Source organism: Aquarana catesbeiana, linkage group LG01 (assembly GCF_042186555.1).
Source record: "Aquarana catesbeiana isolate 2022-GZ linkage group LG01, ASM4218655v1, whole genome shotgun sequence".
Lineage (NCBI taxonomy): Eukaryota > Metazoa > Chordata > Amphibia > Anura > Ranidae > Aquarana > Aquarana catesbeiana.
In genome coordinates, this window is record NC_133324.1 from 546,889,624 (window position 1) to 546,914,820 (window position 25,197).

At 43.2% G+C, this 25,197-nt stretch overlaps 1 protein-coding gene across 14 annotated transcripts in view; it reads left to right on the forward strand.

Moving 5' to 3' along the window:
• UNC13A (unc-13 homolog A) overlaps positions 1–25,197 on the forward strand; it is a 359,756-nt gene that overhangs the window by 89,471 nt on the left and 245,088 nt on the right. For all 14 annotated transcript variants that reach the window (XM_073595327.1, XM_073595322.1, XM_073595338.1 and 11 more), the window contains exons 5-7: positions 2,420–2,543; positions 16,758–16,831; positions 23,812–23,866. In XM_073595327.1, coding sequence (XP_073451428.1) covers positions 2,420–2,543; positions 16,758–16,831; positions 23,812–23,866 — 253 coding nt within the window. The remainder of the gene's footprint in view (positions 1–2,419; positions 2,544–16,757; positions 16,832–23,811; positions 23,867–25,197) is intronic.

Genomic DNA, 25,197 nt, shown 5'->3' on the forward strand with positions numbered 1-25,197 from the left:
TCAACCAAAAAATAAAAATAAAAAACTACAATCCCATATACACAAAACCATAAAGTAAGTGCCATGTGTTTTATTAAAGTGGATTTCATGCACTATTTGAGTGCATGTCTGTTGATTTTCTTTTTATCCTGTGAGCTCAACTTTCTTTATACACAAGCAGATTTCATGCAGTAGTCTAATGTGCTTTTGTTGGATTTCTTTTCACAACCCGTGATTCAGCTATTTCCAGAAATGTCAGGAGTTACAAAGTTTAGAGCTTTTGTGGATAATTGGATTTAGCAAGTTTAACCCTCAATGCCACAAAGATTGCATTTCAATTTTATTGGTGTCAATGGACATTCATCACTGGGGTGAGCTCTTTCTGTGCGGTATGAGTCAGCACACAGGAGCCCGACTAGATATTCTCTAATGAGCCACACTCTGGCAGCTTCATTGAAGAACTTTCATAAAGGGGCTATATCTACAGCATCTGAAGACAAAACTGAGTATTGTTTACTGTTTTAATTTATACTTGGTTTTGTGTGTGTTTTTTAAGCCTTTCACTTTAATATGCAGTTTGATGAAACAATGCAATTAATAATGCAGTTATTACATTAAAACACATTTTCCAAAGTGTCATTTCTTCAGTGTTGTCACATGAAAAGATATAATAAAATATTTACAAAAATGTGAGGGATGTACTCACTTTTGTGAGATACTGTATATACAGTGGATATAAAAAGTCTACACACCCCTATTAAAATGTTTGGTTTCTGTTATGTAAAAAAATGAGACAAAGATAAATAATTTCAGAACTTTTTTTACCTTAATGTGACCTATAAACTGTAAAACTCAATTGAACAACAAACTGAAATCTTTTAAGTGGACGGTAGTAAAAATAAAAAAATAAAATAATATGGTTGCATAAGTGTGCACACCCTTAAACTAATACTTTTGTTAAAGGACCTTTTGATTTTGTTACAGCACTCAGCCTTTTTAGGTATGAGTCTGTCAGCATGGCACATCTTGACTTGCCAATATTTGCCCACTTTTCTTTGCAAAAACACTCCAAATCTGTCAGACTGCAAGGGCATCTCCTGTGCACAGCCCTCTTCAGATCACCCCACAGATTTTTGATGGGAATCAGGTCTGGGCTCTGGCTGGGCCATTCCAAAACTTGAATCTTATTCTGTTGAAGACATTGCTTTGTTGATTTGGATGTATGCTTTGGGTCGTTGTCATGTTCAGCTTTCTAACAGAAGCCTGAAGGTTTTGTGTGATTATTGACTGGTATTTGGAACTGTTCATAATTGCCCCGAAGCATGATGCTGCCACCACCATACTTCACTGTGGGTATGGTGTTCTTTTGGTGATGTGCAGTGTTGTTTTTGTGCCAAACATCTTTTGGAATTATGGCCAAAAATTTCAACCTTGGTTTCATCAGACCAAAACACATTTTCCCACATGCTTTTGGGAGACTTCAGCTGTGTTTTTGCAAAATTTAGCTGGGCTTGGATGTTTTTCTTCTTAAGAAAAGGCTTCCGTCTTGCCACTCTACCCTATAGCCCAGACATATGAAGAATACCGGAGATTATTGTCACATATACCACACAGCAAATACATTGCAGATATTCCTGCAGCTCCTTTAATGTTGCTGTAGGCCTCTTGGCAGCCTCCCTGACCAGTTTTCTCCTGGTCTTTTCATCAATTTTGGAGGGACGTCCAGTTCTTGATAGTGTCACTGTTGTGCCATATTTTCTCCACTTGATGATGACTGTCTTCACTAGTTCCATGGTATATCTAATGCCTTGGAAATTCTTTTGTACCTTTTTTTTCTGACTGATACCTTTTAACAATGAGATCCCTCTGATGCTTTGGAAGATCTCTGTGGACCATGGCTTTTGCTGAGATGTGACTAAGAAAATGTCAGGAAAGACCTACTAGAACAGCAGAACTTTATTTGGGGTTGATTAGAGGCATTTTAAATTATTGCAGGTATGTACTGACTCCTATTTAACATGAATTTGAATGTGATTGCTTAATTCGGAATACAGTTACATCCCCAGTTATAGGGGGGTGTGCGCACTTATGCAACTGCTTTTTTTTTTTTTTTTTTACCTCCCTCCCCTAAAAGATTTCAGTTTTGAAAGGTTCTGAAATTATTTATCTTTGCCTCATTTTTTTTTTATATCACAGACACCTGACATTTAAAACAGGGGTGTGTAGACTTTTTATATCCACTGTAGGTATATGTATACTGTACAGATATATTACTGATTCTGTACGTGTATATATGTATACAGATATATTATTTTTGTATTTTTCACTAATAAACACAGAGTATAAATGCAAATGGACAAATACTGTATGCCTTCATTCTCTCAACTTTCTTTTTCATTTTCATAAACCAGATTTTTGGTCATTTTTTTCTCCATGACAGGAAGGCCCAGGTGAATGGTTGACCCTTGACTCTCAAGTTATAATGACAGATAATGAGATCTGTGGAACCAAAGACCCCACCTTCCATCGCATCTTACTTGACACTCGGTTTGAACTTCCATTAGGTAAAAAACTGCAAGTGTGTTTTTACTTTTAACAGTATATTTTATTGTTAGTTTTGGACAATCTCTACAAGTGCCCAGAAAATGTATCCATATGTTCAAATTCCAGCAGTTACCTACATCAATGCAAATCAACAGCTGACAAAATATTGTTCTCAGATTTGGAGCACCACAAAGGCATTTCTGCAATGCCATAATTAAAGCAGATAGAAACAATTCTACTACAGGTAGAAGAAAAGGCTAGATGGGCAGAGGCCCAAAATATTTACAAACAATCAGATCAAGCATATCTAGTATTAGACCTTCGCATATTCACTGATCTCATGATTAGATTTGATTATGATTATCATGTTAACAATTCAATTTGATTCCGTGATGCATCACGATGCATCATGATTACTGCCCATGGTTTTCATCAAAAATCCATCAGCCTCACCAGTGCCCATAAAATGCAGCCTCTCTGTGCACATCAGATGAGGCTGTGCCCATCAAATGCAGCCTCACTGTGCCCATCAATTGCAGCCTCACCAGTGCCCATCAAATGCAGCCTCACTGTGCACATCAAATGAGGCTGTGCCCATGAAATGCAGCCTCACAAGTGCCCATCAAATGCAGCCTCACTGTGCCCGTCAATAAATGCAGCCTTACTATGCCCATCAAGTGCAGCCTCACTGTGCCCATCAAATGCAGCCTCACTGTGCCCATCAAATGCAGCCTCACTGTGCAGATCAATGCAGAGTCACTGTGCCCATCAATGCAGAGTCACTGTTCCCATCAATTCAGAGTCACTGCACCCATAAACAATCAGCCTCACTGTGCCCATCAATGCACAGTCACTGTGCCCATCAATCAGCCTGACTGTGCCCATCAGTTAGCCTCACTGTGCCCATCAATGCAGAGTCACGGTGCCCATTATCAATTAGCCTCACTGTGCCCATTTGTCAGCCTCACAGTGCTTATCAATCAGCCTCACTTTGCCTCATCAATCAACCTCATTGTGTCCATCAATCAGCCTCACTCTGCCCATTAATCAACCTCACTGTGCCCATCAATGCAGTCACTGTGCCCATCAATAAGCCTCACTGTGCCCATGAATTCAGCCTCACTGTGCCCATCAATCAGCTTCACTGTGCCGAATAATCAGCCTCACTATGCCCATCATCAATACACCTCACTGTGCCAATCAATGCAGAGTCTCTGTACCCATTAATCAGCCTCACTGTGCCCATCAATGCAGAGTCACTGTGCCCATCAATCAGTCTTACTGTGCCCATTAATCAGTCTGACTGTGCCTAATCAGCCTCACTGTGCCCAATAAGCCTCACTGTGACCATCAATGCAGAGCACTGTGCCCATCAATCAGCCTCACTGTGCCCATCAATGCAGACTCACCAGTGCCTGAATGGATCATACACAGCGGGCATCTCCAGCTGTGTCACGGAGCTTTGACCTGTATATCCCAGCGTGCCAGTCCTCCTCCTTCAGCCGGTGCTGTAGCAAGAGTCCCGCCTCCTAGACTGGATCCTGTGATAGCCCGAACGCTGATTGGCTCACAGGATGACGTCATCGGTGCAATGGTGATTCAGCCTTTCTCTGCATTGATGCAGAATAGTTTAAGGCTGAATCACGATGCATCAATTCAACGATTATTTTCAACACCCCTCTCTAGTATGGCAGCCTACCATTTTGAAACTGGTATTAAGTCATACATTTTGATTAGGAAGTACCAACCGTACCAAAACCAAAGAATCTTTGATCAGGTAGACAAAACTAGCAAAATATTAGCATAATTAGTTAGTGAACAAGAGGCAAAGTTGAACATTCCTGTCATAGTAGTGTTTTTCAGTTGCCAGTTAAAGCTTGACTCCAGCCAATTCTTCTTAGAATCTCTGAATTTTTCTTTGCTGTCTGCATCCCCATTGAGGAGATTTTCTCTAATGCCCCATACACACGAGTGGAAATTCCACCAGCAAAAGTCCGATGAGAGCTTTTGGTCCGAAAATGCGACCGTGTGTATGCTCCATCGGACTTTTGCTGGCGGAATTCCAGCCAGCAAAAGATTGAGAGCATGTTCTCAATTTTTCGGTCAGAAAAAGTTCTGTACCAATTCCGACGTGCAAAATTCCTATGCATGCTCGGAAACAATTTGATGCATGCTCAGAAGCATTGAACTTCATTTTCACGGCTCGTCGTAGTGTTGTACGCCACCGCGTTCTTGACGGTCGAAAGTTCAGCGAACTTTTGTGTGACCATGTATATGCAAGCCAAGCTTGAGCGGAATTCCATCGGAAAAACCATCCAAGATTTTTCAGATGGAAATTATGCTCGTGTGTATGCGGCATAATTTCCCTTTCCATTGAAAATAAGTCAAAGGAAGAAAAAGGGATGGAGAGTCTTTCTAATGGGAACAGTGGAGGAAGGGTTAGAACCTTGGTTAGGTTTTTATTGCTTTGTGTAACTTTCTGACCTGCTGACTCCTGTTGGCTTTGTTTATTTTTGTCCTGGTGTCACAGCAATGTTACAGATTTACACAGTGAGGGGCAATTTCCTAGTGGAGTCACAGTAAGCAATAACAAAAAAATAAAATAAAAACCTGATAAAGGTTCTAACTCATTCCCAATATTAAAAAAATGTTTTGCATGGGGTTGGGCTTTAACAGACCTGCTTAAAATTGTATTATCAATACCTATACCGGATACACCTCTCCTCCCTTACTCCCAACAATGTTATTTTCTAAGGCGCTCAGATTTTTGAGCACGAGGTAGAATTGTACACGAGAACTGAGAGTGCACAGACAAAAATTCCACATCTAGACACTGGGGGTGATTTACTAAGAAGAAGGCACTGCACCAGTTCATACATTAACTGGTGCGCCGGAAAAGTCATTAATTGAACGTGCGAACCGGCCTACATTAAAGCGCAAAAACCGATAATAAACACCCGCATATGTAACTGCAACTGGTGCTGGGGTAACTGCGTTTTTTACATTGAAAATAATGCACGCCCAATACAATTGGTTAATTTTAATCTCATTGGATGTGTCTTGTTAGGCAATTAGTAGGTGTACTCAGTTAATTACCCTTTTGATTTTAATTTCATTCATATCACTTCCAATATATCTTTGAAATGTTTTTTTTTCCTTTTTTTACCAAAATCTTTCAAAACATTACAAAGAACAGATAAGTGTTTCTAAACACCAAAAAATTAATATTTTCAGATCTTGATCTTTAACGGTGACCATACACTGCAATCAGTTATATCTTAAATAAATTAGATTTAGTGCAAGAGCCTGTTTGATTTCCTATAATTTGAATTAATTGTTCAAGTGCGTCTTCCTATTACCCATTTTGCCTAAATATCGAGTTGTACAGAGATTGACCAATCAGATTGCATAGTACATGACCATCTTAAGTGCCAAATTTGGAAAGTAGATGTGCCATGACCCACTTGTATTTTCCTAATGATATTTCTTGGGCATTGTACAAGGCACATAAAAAAACACCTTTTTTCAAGGCATGCTAGAGTGATCAGGAATCTTCAAACTACAGCTCTCCAGTTGTTAACTACACATCTTATGAGGCATTGTAAAACTCTGACATTCACAGACATGACCAGGCATGATGGGAATTGTAGTTCCTGAACAACTGGAGGGCCGTAGTTTGAAGACCCCTGTGCTAGACCATTATTATGCCTCCTGAATTGGGAGCCATCTACCCAACTTCGCTCTGCTGGTGGACACAAGAACCTACATCTATAGATATCTCTCTCTCGTGTATATATTTATAACGGCAACACTAAAATTTAATAAAAACAAATTTATTGATATAAGCAAAAGTATACAAAAACAACAATATATGTAGAAGCAAAAAAAAAATGTACAAAATGTTACACCATTAAAAACAATGATATGAAATGGTGATGATGCTTGTAAAGTCTTCAACACAGCCCTACGCGTTTCGGGACTTGACAAGGCGTCCCTTCGTCAGGGAAAGTTTGTGCAGAAGAATCACACTGTATAATGACAACAAATTAGAAAAAACAAAAGAGTATATCAATAATTCTATATAAGCAATATTGTACAGTTGCTATTGTGTCACAGAGTAAACGGCATAGTGATCACATAGAGGGAACACATACCCAAACACATCAAAATTAGAATCCCACTGCCGGGATCGCGGTGACAGTTATGCCAGGAAAAACATCACTTCAATGTCCAAACGGGGACTGAGGTGGATGATTGGTCCCCCCTTATCCACACTGGTCCACCCAAGCCACAACGGACAGGCAACCTCCCCGTAATAGCTGTACCCCCAAAAGAGATCACATATGAATCTAGGGAAAGAAAAATAATACATGATTAGGCAAAACCTTTGTATATTTAAATAACTGGTGCCCCAAAGGTTTAGGTATATAAATCACAACACCTAAAATATGCACCTCAAAGGGGTTAGACTCCACAAAAGAAGAGGCACACAGATAAGGGGTGCGGGATATCAGATGTAGGGTATATACAGAAGCTAGTCCTGACTACTGCACTGCCAACAACACTTTCCACAGAGAGTGAATTCTATGAACAAAAATGAGGTAAATGAAAAAATCAGAACGAAAAACTTGCTGGACAGTGTGATCCTGCAGAACATCTGAATGTAACTTACTAACAATGGGGGTCTGTCTGGGTCATAAAACCGTCCCGTCATGCGCCATCCCGTGCAGTGACAAACTCCCACATTGCATCTGGCTTTAAAAAGGCTACAGACGGCCTCATGTGACGCGGGGCCGCTCGCCGTGCGGCGTCATTACATCACCACGTCATCGCCCGGGGATGGGGAGGCACCGCCCACCACGCCCACGACAGCTGTGACGTGGCGCCACTATGCATACAGCGTCCTCACGTCGTCCCGTAGGGAGAAAAGAAAACAAAGGGCGCAGCTTAGGAACGGAGGAACCCTGTTTAGACATGCACAGACTGACGACAATACGCCAGGTCCGAACACAAACCCAGAAGTAAGTGGTGGCAGCCAGTAAGGACAAAAGCTGTAAAAAATAAACAACCAAAAATAAAAAACAAAGACTTACTTACAAAAAGCAAGTCGGTGGAATGTCTAATAAATCCTAGGGGAGGGGGAGGGGAACAATATCATGTACTGTATCCTCAAAAGGAGGGGGACAGGGAAGATATAACGTGAACGTACGAAAAAGGGGGGGCCTGAGCCCCCACTGCACGGCACCCACCACAGCACAAATAAATAACCCCGCGGGGAGCGTCATGCAGCGGGGGCCCACCGACGCAGGTAAGCGACCATGGGAGCGGGCACCGGCCGGGCCGACACCAAGGCCGCCCAATACAGTAACCACCCGATACAGGCCACCAAGAAAAAGGCCTCCCTGGCATAGTAAATCCTGAGGGGCCCACCTGCGCCGGGCGGGACCAGGAGGGACCAAAATAGATAACATGCCAGACGCCAGTCGCCGACCAGGACCACAGCAGAAGGAAATCCAACACAGGGAACAAAAAGAACGGGTGGAATACAAATCTTAGAGAATGGAGATTAACAAGTCATAGCATATAGGTGGCAAAGCGGAATTACATACAGATAGACATACATATTGGTATGGATAGCAAATACTGCATGATGACGATAAAAAACAGTCATCATAAATAAATTGACAAGTAAGAACAACATGTTTCTAGAGCAAAAAGGCAAAAAAAGGTAGAAAACGAGGCAGGGAAACCACTACTCCTTTTCACATCCTCCCGATGAGAACCCCTCCACACACTGAAGCAGGAAACAATATATATTGGCCCGGAAGTCATTCTGTACACAGGAAGTAGGTGTGTGTTTTGAGGCCAAATCATTTAGACATACACACATGACCCACACAAACACCACCCCATGTAAAAATAATTTAAAAATGATCTTAATTTGCAAATAAGGATCATCTCTTCCTCAGAGAACAGTGAGCGGGGCATGGTGGTGGGAAGAAATTAGCAGAAGTACAAGCAACTTTCTGGAGGGGCGTCATTCCTGTTTGCTGGCCACTGCTTTCAGGAACCAGATATGCGCCACGGGTACGTACCTCCGCGCACACAGCAGTTGCGCATCTCACATACACAGCAGTCACGCATCTAGGTGCATTTGGCGCATCTAGCTGCAGGAACCCATTTTTTATGGAAATTAATAGTAAAGCAGATGCAGATTTCCAGGGCTGGACTAACAAATGTTTCTAGTGTATTAAACAAGGTCTAAATGGGCCATTGACATGTATCACAGTTGAATTTGGGAATGTGTCTTTGCAAAGTTAAACTAAATGAAATTCTTTCTTATTTTTGCTTGGGGATAGAGTGCAGAGGGATTAGAAGTCTTGTCAGTTTTTGGGGATGTCTTCACCCCCGCCCGATAGGGTAAAGACACCTCACAAATTTTGCCAGTTACTCCTTCAAATTTATTCACTTCCTGTCACATAGCCAAACAGCAAGTGAGGGTAAAACCCTACCAACACACAGGTCAGTCTAAATAGTTTCCCCATTAGGTAAATTGCACTCTAGCATTTTGCTGTGTACACCCCAAATTATTAGGTATCTTGGACTTTGGGGTTTATTTACTAAAGGCAAATTCACTTTGCACTACAAGTGCACTTGGAAGTGCAGTTGCTGGAGATCCAAGGGTGACATACAAGGAAAATAAAAAGACAGAATCTTTGCTTCTACATGATTGGATGATAAAATCACTAGTGCTTCCCCTCACATTGACAGCGAATACAGTTGTATTGCAGAGTGGATTTGCCTTTAACAAACCCCAAAATAACTAATAATTTGGGGTGTACACAACAAAGTGTTATGCCCTGTACACACGGTCGGATTTTCAGACGGAAAATGTGTGATAGGACCTTGTTGTCGGAAATTCCGACTGTGTGTGGGCTCCATCGCATATTTTCCATCGGAATTTCCGACACACAAAGTTTGAGAGCTTGCTATAAAATTTTCCGACAACAAAATCTGTTGTCGGAAATTCCGATCATGTGTACACAAATCCGACGCACAAAGTGCTATGCATGCTCAGAATAAATGAAGAGACAAAAGCTATTGGCTACTGCCCCGTTTATAGTCCCGACTTACGTGTTTTACGTCACCGCGTTCAGAACGATCGGATTTTCCGACAACTTTGTGTGGCCGTGTGTATGCAAGACAAGTTTCAGCCAACATCCGATGGAAAAAATCCACGGATTTTGTTGTCGGAATGTCCGATCATCATCCGACCATGTGTACAGGCTTTGGAGTGCAATTTTCCTAATGGGGACACTAGTTAGATTGACCTGTGTGTCCCCAAGGAAAGACATTGGTAAGGTTTTACTTGCATATCCTGTTTGTCTATGTGACAGGAAGTAAAGCCAATTTTCAGAAAAGGGACACAAAGCCCAACCTAAAAAAGACAAGCAGGGGTTCTAACACTCACTTGGTTTCCCTCAAATGCCCACAATTAGAATAGGATTGTCTTGAGCTAGATTTTAGCTCAGTGCTCTAAATCAGTGGTTCTCAACCCTCTCCTCAAGTACCCCCAACAGGCTATGTTTGCAGGTTTATCTTCATCTTGCACAGGTGCTTTAAATCAAAGTCAATGGCTTGGTATTTTGGACACAGGCTAAAGAATGTTATCTGAAAGCTTTATATAGCATAGGTCTGTGTGCTAATGAGGCAATTGAAAACACATGCACAGTCCATAAAACACACAAAATGCAAGTACATCCAATGTAGAGACAGAACTTCAAAGTGCGTAGACCTGTTAAGGATGTCCTTAAATTACTAACCCAAAAAACACACTCTCTGAGCATGGCCAGAAAAATCCAAGTGCTGTTCATACACAAGAAAACCCCAATGTCCCTGAACATGCCGAGAACAACCCAAATGCAGCTAGCACAAAATACGCCACCTGTCGTGAACATGTGTGACCAGAACTGCGTGGACAGCAACAGAGGGAACCAAACGCATGTAAAGTGAAGTAATGTAATTTATTAAAGTAAGTGAATATAGATACAAACACCTCCAATACAATACAGTGCACAACAATCCAACTACCAGAGACCCACAAATAATGACAATCAAACAGGTATTGTCACGAAATGTTCCATCCGCTGGTAATATCTGTCATCTGGCATGCAGTACTGAGGTCCACCAGCAGGTGTCTCCTGGCAGTTTGGAACTGTCAGGAGAGCTTTTCCCTGCTGATGTTATGTCATCTTTGGGCCGCAGTACTGGCGTCCACCAGCGGATGGATCCTGGCAGTATGGAGCAGACAGTACCTCCTACAATCAGGTGTCACTTGAGGCCAATCTCAGGCCTATAAATACCTGGCAAGCAATCACATGTTTGCCTTGGTTTCTTCCTTGTGCCCTGACCTGCTAGCTTGTGATCTGATCCTGATTCTGAACCTGTTCCTGTGCCCTGTACCTGTGACCCGTGTATCTGATCCTGTCTCCCTGTCCCGATCCCTATCCTGTCCCACCTGTTACCTTGCATCCCTGCCTGCAGTCTGATCCATCCATCCTCTCCCTGTCCTGTGTTCCTGACCCCATCTGCTGATCTCCCTGTGTATGACCTTGGCCTGGCTTACGTTTATGTCTCCGGAACATCCCCTGTTCATCTGCTGATCTGCTGTGTATGACCCTGGCCTGGCTATTGTTTATGATCCTGGTATTTGCAATTTATTGTACTGTTTGTTCTGTCTGTTACTTGTGGGTCTCTGTCTGTTGGTTGGTTATTGCACTGTGTCATATTGGAGGTGGTTGTACTATATTATTCACTTACTTTAATAAATTATTATATTTTCACTTATATACGTTTTGGTGTCCTCTGTCGCAGATCACACGGTTCTGGTCACACCTGTTCATGATAGGTATATACAATAGATGGGAAATACCAGAATCGTAAACGTAGCCAGGCCAGGGTCATCAATGGGCAATCAGCATATGGGGCAAGGAGCAAACACGACAGGGAGAAGGTGGACAGGATCAGGCTGCAGGGCAAGGGTACAAGGTAACAGGGTCACAGGAGGGACAGGTTCAAGGTTCAGGGTTCAGGTTTCAGATTACAGGTCAGGGCTTAAGGACAAGTGTGAGAGTGCTTGCCGGGTATTAATACACATCTCCTGCAATCAGTCTCAGGTGATGCCTGATCGCAGGAGATAATGTTGGCTCCACACTGCCGGAAGACACCCACTGGTGGACACCAGTACTGCGGCCCAAGGATCAGACAGTGCCACCAGCAGGTGAAACCTTTCCTGACAGTTCCCGACTTCCAGGAGACACCCGCTGGTGGACACCAGTACTGCAAGCCAAAGGTCTGACAGCACCAACAGCAGGTGAAACCTTTCCTGACAGTACCCCCCCTTGAAGGAGCGGCCTCCGGACGCTCCAACTAGCTGCTGATGAAAAAAGTCCAACAAGCCAGGCAGTGGGCAGAGGCATATCAAACTGAACATGAAAAAATTCCAAAGCATCAAGCTGGGCAACGGGCACAGGCACATCAAGCCAGGCAGCGGGCACAGGCACATCAAGCTGGGCAGCAGGTAGTGGCACAGCAAGCCGGGCAGCAGGTAGCGGCACAGCAAGCCAGGCAGCAGGCACAGGCACATCAAGCTGGGCAGCAGGCACATCGAGCTGGGTAGCGGGCACATACACATCAAGCTGGGCAGCGGGCATATACACATCAAGCTGGGCAGTGGGCACATCAAGCTGGGCAGCGGGCACATCAAGCTGGGCAGCGGACAGAGGCACATCAGGCTGGGCAGCGGACAGAGGCACATCAGGCTGGGCAGCGGACAGAGGCACATCAGGCTGGGTAGCAGGCTTCGGGTCATCTGGCTGGGCAGCAGGTTCTGGGTCATCTGGCTGGTCAACAGGCTCCGGGTCATCTGGCTGGGCAGCAGGCTCTGGGTCATCTGGCTGGATGGCAGGCTCCGGGTCATCTGGCTGGGAGGCAGGCTCCGGGTCATCTGGCTGGGTAGCAGGCTCTAGGTCATCTGGCTAGGTAGCAAGCTTTGAAACATCAGGCTGGGCAGCGAGCACCGTATCAGCAGGCTGGGTAACAGGCACCGGCCCAACAGGCTGGTTAATGGGCACCGGCCCAGAAGGCTGGGTGATGGGCACCGGCTCAGCAAGCTGGGCAACGGGCACCGGCTCAGCAAGCCGGATGATGGGTACTGGCTCAACAGGCCAGGTGACGGGCACCGGCTCCACAGGCTGGGAAATGGGCACTGGCTCCACAGGCTGGGAAATGGGCACCGGAACTTCAGGCTGGGAAACCGGAACTTCAGGCTGGGAAACGGCACTGGAACTTCAGGCTGGAACACGGGCACCAGAACGTCAGGCTGGAACACTGGCAACGGAACTTCAGGCTGGACAGCAGGCAGGAAGTTGACAGGGTTAGATGGGTCTTTAGGTTCAGTACCATCAGAGACTAACTTGACCCCATTGGTGATCATGGAGGTAGACTGGAGCAGGTTGGCTGGTGCGTAAGCCAGCTGGAGCAGATTGGCTGGTGTGGAGGCAGGTTGGGTTAATGGCAGGAGCGTGTGGGTTGGAAAAAACTTCCATTTTTTCTTTGGCTTTGCAACTGAAGTTCTGTAGGTGACTGTAGGACTGTAGGTAAGGGGTGAAGCAGACTGGAGAGAAGGGCTGGAATACAGCAAGGAAGAGGGGACAGTGGCTAGAGGAAGTTTTTGTAGGGTTGTTGTAGGCAGCATAGAAGAGGCAGGTGGATTAAAGGCAGGATAGGTGCAGCGAATAGAAACAGGGTATTGATATTTGGTGGGAAGCAGAGTATATTGGGATGAGACTGAGGTTGCCATGGGTGATGGAGGAAAAGACATTTGGGCAGGCAGGTGCCTGGTAGCAGAAATGGTTTGTTGTGGACTGGCTGAGGCTGAGTGCAATAAATCAGACCATGCTTGCAGTAATGGTTGAACAAACTGAGGTTTACATGCTGCCTGTCTGATAAGGGACTGTACAGAGATAACACACTCCATTAGCACCTGTTGGGAACAAGCTGAGTAATGTTCAAAGAAGTATGTAAAGTCATCCTCCAAAAGCCACACTAGAGACACAACCTGATTAAAACTAAAGGGGGGAGAAAGATCATCCCTTCCCTCTGGAGTACTGGACGTGGCTAGCTCTACACACAGCTGAATTAGAGGCTGAACGTTTTCAAACAGCATACTGCCCTGATCAACCAGAGAATGGGCCAGACGGATACACTCTAAAAGTTGATCCCTGGCCCACTCCTTCACTACCAAACGGCAATAATCATCCTCCGTTAGCAGTGAGGCAAGATAAACAATTATTTCTGACTGCATTTTAGCAAAAAGTAACAAAACCGCAATGGTTTCTCTGTGCAGCCACTTCTGGTCAGGGATGGCCTTGGTATTCTGTCATAAACAGGTGTGACCAGAAATGCATGGACAGCAACAGAGGGAACCAAACGCATGTAAAGTGAAGTAATGTAATTTATTAAAGTAAGTGTATATAATTACAAACACCTCCAATACAATACAGTGCACAACAATCCAACTACCAGACAGAGACCCACAAATAACAACAATCAAACAGTAGACGGGGAATACCAGAATCGTAAACGTAGCCAGGCCAGGGTCATCAACGGGAGATCAGCAGATGGGGGCAAGGAGCAAACAGGACAGGGAGAAGGTGGACGGGATCAGCCCAATGAAACAGTGCATTGAGGTCGGCTTGCAAGTTGGAGAAAAAGTTGGAGACATGTTAGTTATTCCTCTTATGCCCTGTGCACACAGTCGACTTTCCAACGGAAAATGTGTGATCAGAGCTTGTTGTCGGAAATTCCGACCGTGTGTACGCTCCATCAGGCTATTTCCATCGGAATTTCCGACACACAAAGTTTGAGAGCTGGATCTAAAATTTTCCGACAACAAAATCCGTTTGCGTAAATTCCGATCACGTGTAGACAATTCCGACGCACAAAGTGCCACGCATGCTCAGAATCAAGCAGAAGAACAGTACTGGCTATTGAACTTCATTTTTCTCGGCTCCTCGTACGTGTTGTACGTCACCACATTCTTGACGTTCGGAATGTCCAACCAACTTTGTGTGACCGTGTGTATGCAAGACAAGTTTGAGCCAACATCCGTCGGAAAAAATCTGATGGATTTTGTTGTCGGAATGTCCGATCGTGTGTACAGGGCATTAGGCTCACACTGAGGCGCCTTACAGGCATTTTAGCGATAAAAGTAGTGCCTGTAAAGTGCCTCTAATGTCACTCCAATATGAAAGCCCGAATGCTTTCACACTGGAGCGGTGCACTTGTGGGACGTTAAAAAAAAAGTACTGCAAGCAGCATCTTTGGGGCGCTTTAGGAGCAGGTTAAACATTGCTCCGAAACCGCCCCTGCCCATTGAAATGAATGGGCAGCGCCGACGAAACACCTGCGAAGCGCTACACGGCGGTATTAACCCCTTCTTCGGACGCTAGCGGGGTTAAAAGCGCCCCCCTCTATCGGCCGAAGTGCGCAGCTAAAACGACAGTAAAGCACCACTAAAAATAGCTGTGCTTTACACTGCCTCAGTGTGAAAGTGCCCTCATGTTTATGTTTTCACTAAAGGGTGATGGCTCCCCCACCAGAACACACCAGTGAGCACTGTCAGCCATTTTCTGAGAGCACTGATCGGATGCCGATCGGCAGACCTTTTTCAGGCATGCCCCTTCGACAGAAGCTGGATGTTCAGCTCCTCCCAAGACCTCATGCTCTCTATCTCTCTTATTTCCCCCTCCTATGATCATCTCCTAAATGTCTCCAGAGCCTCTCCCATCCTCTGGAACTCTCTACCTAAATCTTTCTGGCTATATCCTACTATGGCCATCTTTAGGCAATCCCTGAAAACTTGTATACTCTTCAGGGAAATCTATCCTACCTCCACCTAACAACTGAACTTTTAATTCTCCCATCAGCTCATCCCTCACAGTTATTACTTTTTGTTCCATGTACCCCACCCTATTATATTGTAAGTTCTTATGAGCAGGGCCCTCATAACCTTCTTGTATTTTATTTTATTGTATTGTAACTGTACTGTCTCCCTTTAGACACTGTGCAAATTGTTGGGCCTATATAAATCCTGAATAATAATAATAATGCTTTCCTGTTGTCTTCTTAAATAAAAATAAAATCCACAAAAAAAAAGATTCAGGCATTTGTTTCCTGACCTGGGAAAGGGGAAGAGAGCTGTTTTAGAGGAGAAGATTAGTGAAGTCTATAGAGGCAAAAGTGTTTGAATATGCCCCCAAAAAACACATGTATTTTTTTGAGCATCAGGCATAAAGCATAGGGGAAGTGTGAGCAGGGACAATTAGAAAGCATGGGATTCTGCATGTTGAGCATAATCACGCAAAGTCAGTGAAATTGATACTTAGAGCTTACATAGAGGCTGGGCTTTGGTCCCAATGGTAAACAGATTAGAGGAGGAACACAAGGATGGAAGTTAGGATGCCAGGAATGCAGCACCATTGCCAGGAATGCACTCACCATTGCCAAGAATGCAGCACCATTGCCAGGAATGCAGCACCATTGCCAAGAATGCACTCATGAGCGCCAAAGATTACCTACAGGAGAATCTCGTATTTACACGGCGGCTTATTTAATAGAAAGTCCCATCTCCTTTGATGGACAGAACAGTCGTCCAATGGCAGCGCCGGAGACAGGACTTCCTATTACAGAGGCCGCCCGTAAACAGGAAATCCTCCTGTGTGCGTACGGTGCTCATCCCGCCTCCTCTCTGTCCCCTCCAAGGCATATACAACTTTTGTGGCCCCGGCGCTGGGAGATCGTCGGGGGCCACAAAAGATATATAAGTCCAAATAACCAGGCGGGCCGTGCAAAACTGGAACGCGGGCCGTGATTAGCCCGTGGGCTGGACTTTGGACATGCCTGCTCTAGGTGATGCAGAAATATTGTAACTTGTGGCCCATTATCAAAGTACAGTGCATATTAGTTCATGAGAGTCCCTTTTTAAATGAGAATGATGTTATTCACAGAAAAACATTTTCTTGAAGTTTGTATTTCAGTTAGGTATTTGTTGATTATATAAGCTTTTAAATGTAATGAAAAGAGCAGTTGCTTTGATGACAACAGCGGCAAACCTGAGATGGAACAAACAGATCATATGTAGATAAGTGGTAACTTTATTTTTTTCTCTTTAGATATACCAGAAGAGGAAGCTCGATACTGGGCAAAGAAGTTAGAGCAGCTGAATGCCATGAGGGATCAGGATGATGTAAGTAGTCAAATAAAAAACTGAAACTTTATTGGCAAATTGTTGAAAGTGCTCAGTGTTGTGGTTTACATGAGCCCTTAACTTCTATTTAAAGAAGAATTCCAGGTATGCATATTTTATACATAGTTACATTGGTCTAACTTGGAACAAAGTAATTATACTTATCAGTGGTATATTTACGTTTTTGTGCTGCCCTAGGCCTGACTGAACTCATGCACACCCCCAATTTAATAATGACCCACCCCTTCCTGTCGATGCCACACCCCTTAATGTTTAAGACCCGCCCTGTCATCTTCCTCTTTAGGCTCCACCTTTTCCTCTTAGAGCTCCACCTCTTCCTCTCTGTACATTAGTCCTAGGTTCACATTAGGGACGGTTTGAAATCGTGCAAGTTCAGCTGAACTCGCATGATTTCAAACTGGCAATGCAGTCTGACTTCGGGGGGGCGATTTGACAGACATCTGTGTGGGTTCATGCACAGATGTCTATTCAAATCACCACCAAAGTCTCCAAAAGTAGTACAGGAACTACTTTTGTGAATCGGTGCGGCGCAGCAAAGTTGGCGTCACACCGATTCGAACTGTGCCACTGCCAGCATTTGGCATGTGATTTGATATGCCAATTTGGCCCAATGTGATTGTGGGCTTAAAGTGGGTAACAAGTGCAACCCCATCAGTGCCCACCAATGCAGCCTCACCAGTGCCCATCAGTGCAGCCTCACCAGTGCCCATCAGTGCATCTTCACCAGTGCCAACACAGGTGGTGAGGATGCAGCATATCGCTGCCTCCACTGCCTGTCAATTTCCTCTGAAAAGAAATCTGTATGGATTGCTTTTCAGAGGCGTGGCAGTCTTTTTCAGTCAGAGCAGCAGAGGGAGGCATTAGTGTAATTGTCAAGGGAGGAGGTGATGTTTAAACTTACTAACCAATTTTCCAGCCTCTAGTGTGCGTGTACTCTGATTTGCCACCTGTCCTGCACACCTTAAGGCGGAAGTAAACCCATCCATAAAACAGTTTTATTTCTGGCACGTGCCGGAAATGTAACACTTCCATTGTTTGTTCTCTCAACCAAACTGTCATACCATCCAATGGCTGGTGTCATAACTGATCACCTGTGTAGCATCATGGCAGTTGTAGATTAAACAAAGGCAAAGATGGCAACTTCCTTGGCTGAAAGTGATAGGGGGGATTTACTTACACTTTAACATACACACAGAAAGTGTGTCTGTGTGTGCATCAGGGGGTGGAGTATGGACACAGCTGATGGGGCAGGCACAACAGAGATTGGATAGATCATAAGGAGGCGGGGCAAAATCATTGGCCTTTTCAGCAAACTACGTTCACTCCGAATAGAGATATGGAGACAAAAAAAGAAAGAAAAATAAATATCCGTCAGTCTTAAATGTAGTTAGCAGGAAGGAAAATAAAATCCAGACTGATCTATAATGAGAAATGACACTTTTCTTCATATGCCAGAAGGCAGCATGAACCATACAGGTAGCTATGAAAGGATAACCAATATATACAGTAAATGCCATTTTTTACCAGAAGCACCAGCCTGCAGATGTTGAGCTGTAAATAGTCAGGCTGCATTCACACCTGAGCGTTTTCAGCTCAAAAAAAAAACACCTGAAAAATGCCCAAAAAGCAAAATCACATTCATTTAAATGGCCCCTGTTCACATCTGAGCATTTTGTCCCCTGTAGTAAAACGCCTGAAGCTGCATTCACACCTGAGCGTATAGTTTTCAGACAGAAAGTCACGCTATTTTTGCCACGATTTTTTACAGGTCAAAAGGCCACCAATGTAAGAGAATTAAAAACGCCTGTAATCTGCCAAAAAAGAAGCTCATGTACTTTTTTGAGCAACGGTCATTTTGCTTTAGGTGACAGAACGCTCAGATGTGAACAGGGGCCATTGAAATTAATTGGATGTGTCTTGTTGGGCGTTTTTAGAGCTGAGGCTGAGAGCAGAAAAACGCCCAAAAACGCCTAGGTATGAACAGAGCCTGAGCTCAAAAAAGTACATTAACTTCTTTATAGGCAGATTACAGGCGTTTTTCTGCTTTTTACATTGGTGACCTTTTGACCTGTACAAAATCGTGGCAAAAAAGCGGCAAAAATCGTAGTAAAAATGCGCAACTTTCTGCCTGAAAAAAATACGCTCAGGTGTGAATGCAGCATTAACAATTTAGGTAAGCATCAGTGTACACGTGTTCATTAAGCCTAGGTTCACACTGATTTCAGTGCCGATTCCCACATCACATCTCTCCCGCAGGCAGTTCACACTGCCCTCTGCGAACCGCTGCGGGTGTCAATACAATGTTATTGTTACAGTTTAGTTCACAGATCACAGTGTGAACTGTTAACTCGCACAGGAATCAGATCGCATAGGTGAAAACACCCATGCGATCTGATTGTAGTGCGGCAAAAACAAGTCCAGTGCATTTTTTTCTGTGCCAATCCAATGTGAGTTCAACCATACAATTGTATGACTGAACTCACATCTCACAGACATCGCATGCGATTGGCACCACAGGTGTGGGTGTGAATGACATGCGATGTCTGTGATCGCACTTGTGTGAACCTGAAAAGCACAGTTCTCCCCTAGCAAGGACACAAAGGGTTAATTGATAGAGAGTCTCTATTTCAAATAACAGGGAGATAGGAGAAACAAAGTGGGAAACCTGTAGCACAGATAAGCAGTGGCATGAGGTTTGCAAGGAGACACAGTGAGGATCAGTATTTACTGTAACCCCTCCAGGCAGGTCAGATATACAGAATGTACACAGTAGCTAGGTCCCCGGCTGAAGCCACAATCCGACGGCTCCATGTGCACCTGGGGACACAACACAGGAAGAGAAACTGACCAGCTCTTTCTCTCTGCTCTTCCGTCTGTGTAGAGAGGAGGGCGGAACTGTCACCACACGCTCTATGAGAGAGACGCTCTCCGAACGCTGCAGCCAGCAACTCCGGTGTTCTGTCAAATTCTCAGTGAATGGGCTTACTCGGGAGCGGGGGGAGGGGGGCTTTTTTTGTTCGGGGGGGGCGGCTTTTATGCCACCCCCCCAAAGTGCCGCTCTACCCCTGGGCCTTGTCGGCCTAGGCCAAGACACAGCACTGATACTTATACCATACCAGTGCACCGTTCAGAAAATGCTTTGTTTTGCATTATTTGAATGAAAGCATAGCGCACTCTGATTGGATGAGACGGAGAGTCTGAGCAGTGAACTTGTGTTCTTCCACAAAGCATTGTCTGAATGGCACCAAAGCCAAACAACCAACTTCTTGTGTTCAGAATACAACAGAGTAGCTGCTTGGTGTGGGAGCAGAAAGCAAATAGAGGTCACTGGAGTAGCTGTGTCTACTTTAGTGATTTTCAATTTTCAGAGGCATCAGCCAGGTATGGTATATGTATAGTTACATTGGTCCAAGCTGTATAAAATAGCAATACATTGATGTCATCTTTAAGGTACAAATAGCTGTAATAGAAATAGTGGTACAACTAACAAACGAACAGAAGCTGAGTGTTAAATACACGCACCTAGAGGAATCTACATACAGTATACTGTACATTTAACTATCATCTATAGTACAATTGAAAGTTTTTACAGACACATATAAATCAATATTAAATGTTTGGAAAAATATAACAAATTATGGGCAGAGAACTAAAAACTTTTGGATCCTACCTTAAAAGATGCAATAGTCAGAAACTGGCGTATGGTAATGAACAACATGTATACAGTATACAGTAGGGCAGTCAGCACAATTTACTGTAAAACACAACATATAGAATGCAGTGCCCTTGTGTCATAGTGACCTTTATGTTGCTGGTCAGTAGAGAAAAAGGATGCCTTGGCTCTGTGGTCAGTAGCAGGAAAAAAGGTGGGAGGAAAAAAATGTCCAACATCTGTGGTCAGTAAAAGGAAAAAATTTCCACCATCTGTGGACAGTAGGAGGAAAAAATGCCTGTTGTTAGTGTCAGGATAAAAATGCCTGCTATCTGTGGTCAGTGGGATCACCAGCGTTGGTGATCAGTGTGACCAATCTTGATATCAGTGGAAAAAAAACAGATTGGTGCTCACTGGGAGAAAGAGCACTAATGCTCAGTGGAGCAACAGGTTGCATTTCAAGTTTTCCAATTTTATGTAATGACAGAGCATGTAACCCAATGTCACAACTAATGCCCATGCTACCCATTTCCTCTGCTGTGCTCTGCTTTATGATCTTACCAGTCAGAGTCAGAGGGAATATTAGCAATGGAAGACTTTCTCTGCCAGTTTCTATGTTTACAAGTAACAGCAGTGATCAGGTGAGCTGTCGTGGTGGTCCTGCACTGATGAAAGTCTTGTGTCATTGCCCACTGTAGCCAGGTATGTCACACACTGTAATTGTGGGACACAGTCTAGAACACAGCCGATGAAGGAAAGCAGAGTGAAACACGGGGCTGCCAATATAGTAATGGACCAATAGTGAGAAGCAAGAGACAAATATAGGCAGGTCTGAGCTCACGTTCAGAGGGTTCTGGTCCCCATGGATGCTCTGAATGGTAATGAAAAAGTATGTGGTATCTGCACTTAGTACTAAATTTACTTTGACTTTTGTACAGACTTACTTTAAAATGAGTATTAATTTCAGATGACCATTAAAGCATAACTAAAGGCAAAACTTTTTTAAGTTTTGGATATAGTGGAGAGGTTTGAGAACACATCAGTTTTTTATTGTTGTCTGTGCCCCTGTTAGGGAGATTCACCCCCTATATATGTCATGTTTATCATTATCACCGAAAGTAAAAGGTTGTCCCCAGCGCAGGATAGTGAAGATATGGGGACTCTAGTTCTGGTGACCCTGATGACAACTTGGGATTCCCTCACTTTAAAGGAATTTTCTCTCACTTCTTGTTTTTGCTATGAGACAAGAAGCGAAGGAAAATCTCCTTAATGGGACACAGATGACAAAAATAAACCTTACAGGGTTTGTAACCCTATGCTTGTTGCTAAATCCCAATCTGTGTCATAAATGGTACCTCATCCCTACTGGACTGTAATTACTCAAAAAGGGGAAAGCAGGTGGGACTTTAGTGGTACCAAAATGACTAATAAAAGAAAATGTTGTAAAATATACATATTTTTGACAACGATTAAAAATTACCACACATCAAGAGTATATAACAATTAATGCAGTAAAGCTCTGTATCATATGAAGTACCATCCATTAGGGTGTCATTCAGATGGCAACAAGATAACCTCAACGCTTTTCAACTTCAACTTTCATACTTCAAGATGCATTAATAAATACAATAGAATAGAGGAATGTATGTCCAAGTGAGAGACCTCAGATAGGAAACCAGATAGGATACAAGGGAGACAAGGCTCAACTGACTCCTTAATGATGGTAAGGGATAATCTTATACAAATCGGTGCAGAGTCCAGGACTCCAAGGATCGCCTCAATGGTAACAACAGATTCAACACAGGGACAGCACTGGTTATAACCCTCCCTTACTTTATACAAAAAGAAAAAAAAAGGTTTTGCCTGCAGTTCTACTTTAATATTTATCTCTGCTGCTGCTGCTTTGAACTCATAGAATGGCCCAAACATAGTTTTTTAGTATAGTTAGTCGGGTTGAAAAAAAGACACACTTACATCAAGTTAAATAAAAATAAATACATTATTACCTTTGCACTCTAATGCCGCGTACACACGGGCGGACTTTTCGACGGACTAGGTCTGGCGGACTTTGACGGACTTTCCGACGGACTTTCCGAATGAACGGACTTGCCTACACACGATCAACCAAAGTCCGACGGATTCGTACATGATGACGTACGACCAGACTAAAACAAGGAAGTTCATAGCTAGTAGCCAATAGCTGCCCTAGCGTCGGTTTTTGTCCGTCAGACTAGCATACAGACGAGCGGACTTTTCGACCGGACTTGAGTCCGTTGGAAAGATTTGAAACATGTTTCATTTCTAGGTTCGTCGAACTTTTGGGAAAAAAAAGTCAGCTAGAGCCCACACACGATTGAATTATCCGACGGACTCCGGTCCGCCGGACCAAGTCTGCTCGTGTGTACGCGGCATAAGAACCCTAAACCCAGAGTTGATCCAGAATAAGGAAAAAACCCTTAGAAGGCATGATCCAATTTGCTCTAGCAAAGAGAAAAATCTAATTTCTAGTTTGGGCTTCTATAAAGTGTCCCAGAAATATAACTCAACAGTTTGTCTGAGTATACCAGATCACACACACACAGCCTGGCTTGGCCCTGCCCCTTGCTCTCTGCTCACAGGATGATTGAAAGCAGCAGGAGCCAATGGCTTCCTCTGTTGCCTGATCCTCCTGTGAGAAGCAGAAGACAGCGGGAAGACCTGTAGATGGTCACAGTGCTGGATCGACACAGGACCAAGGTTAGTGTTTTAGGAAGGGAGGGGGGACAGCAAGTGGCAAAACTTTTTTTTACAGTAGTGTGTTACTTTTTTGAGTTGCTCTTGAAGCCACATAAAAAAGCCTTCTTGCTGTGTCTTTATTTTTAAAATATTTTAATTTTTTTGCGTTGGCACATGTCACCCACAGCAGTGCTTAAATTCCAATGCTGTTTGCCATTGCAAGAATCTCCAGACACATGATTCCTTTCCTGTGGTCTCTACTTAGGGAGCAAATGGGTAGGTCAATATAAATTTGGATATCCTAGTCAAGGCATAATTATTCTTAAAGAAATTATCCATATGATCTATATTACTGTAACCATTATAAATTATAAATGTAATCATATTATTATTTATGTTTCATAACTATCATCTGATCTATACAAGGGACTTGGTATAGATGCAAGCTGCTCTTTGTGAAGAGACCACCTGTTTGCTAATTTAGGACTACAATATCTATTTTGGAAGTCAGTGGATAGGAGAGAGGAAAACATGGGAAGTTGTGTTCATTAAAACAACCTATGTACCATTTTTCCCAATTTCTTATTTTCAGTATGTGTTTCAAGAAGAGGAGGAGAATCCACTACCTGTTCATGGTTCTCAGTGCTGTAAGTATAACTCTCACCATGGGTATTTCCCAGTCCAAACCATTATGTGCAAAAACACAAAGGCTAGTAGTCTTATCCTGCTCCAATGTCCTTAAAAAACATCTATCCTTATACATTTTTTTAATTCCCTAGGGCACTGTGTATGTAGTGTCTGGTTCAAATCCCTCCCTTACTCTCTAAGCAGTGTTGCTGGACAGGTTTCCCTCCTTATCCGACAATGCTACTAGAAAAGAGACAGATTTGAAATTGACAGCTCTAGCCTCTAGCAGCAGGGGCTACTCCAAAGACCCGTGCTGCCATTCACAAAAACAGATTACACAGGCAACAATGCTGTGTGTCTATCAGGGTAATAAAGATCATTTAGAGCTGCGGCTCAGTGTATTGAATCTGCATCTGCTTCTACACACACAGGGCAGATACATTACACAGAGCAAAACCTCTGAGGGATCTTTAACTATTATGAATGAACAAACAGCACTGGTTGTTCATTCATGATAGCGACAAGTCACTGAGCTTAGAGTGGGGTGGGGGTACATGTTGATTGCACCCCTCCCCACAGGAGAACCAATACTTTATAATGGGATGGAGCTACAGCATATAGGGTTTATTTTTATGGGACATTGGGGCCACCAATCAGAATTGGTCCAAATGATCTATGCACTTATTACACTGGAGAGTTATATAAATAAAAACAATTAAAATTTAATTAATTTTTAACTCCATGATATGAAAAAACTTGAAAAAAACTGAATACTTATAAATATTTGTTTATCATAAGTAAATTGTAGATCAGTAGATCAGTAAATATCAGTAAATATCATCAGTAAACCAGTATAAAATAACAAGTGAACTGTCATATCTCAACAAAATATGCAAAATATCTTTATGGTGAACTGAATAAAGCATACCACTGCATCTGAATGCAGTGGTATGCTTTATTCAGTTCTCCATAAAGATATTTTGCATATTTTGTTGAGATATGCCAATTCACTAGTTAATTTATACTGGTAGTTAAATTGCAGAGGCCAATTTACTAAAAGAATTGAGAATCTTCGGAAAAAAAAATCATGTGAATTTTTACTTCATTTATCCAATCATGTGCAGGGCAAATTTCCTGTTCAGTTTGAATACACAGTGATGTGCAGATGCTTTTCACATGATTGGATAATTTAATGTAATAGTCATGATTTTTTGAGTAAAGATTTTCAACTCATTTAGTTAATCAGCTCAATTATGTTAGAAATTGTAATCCTTTATTCTAAATAAAAAGGTCACCTTTTGCTTTTTAAATTCCACCCAACTTTCCTCATTTTGGCTGGATATTATGAGCT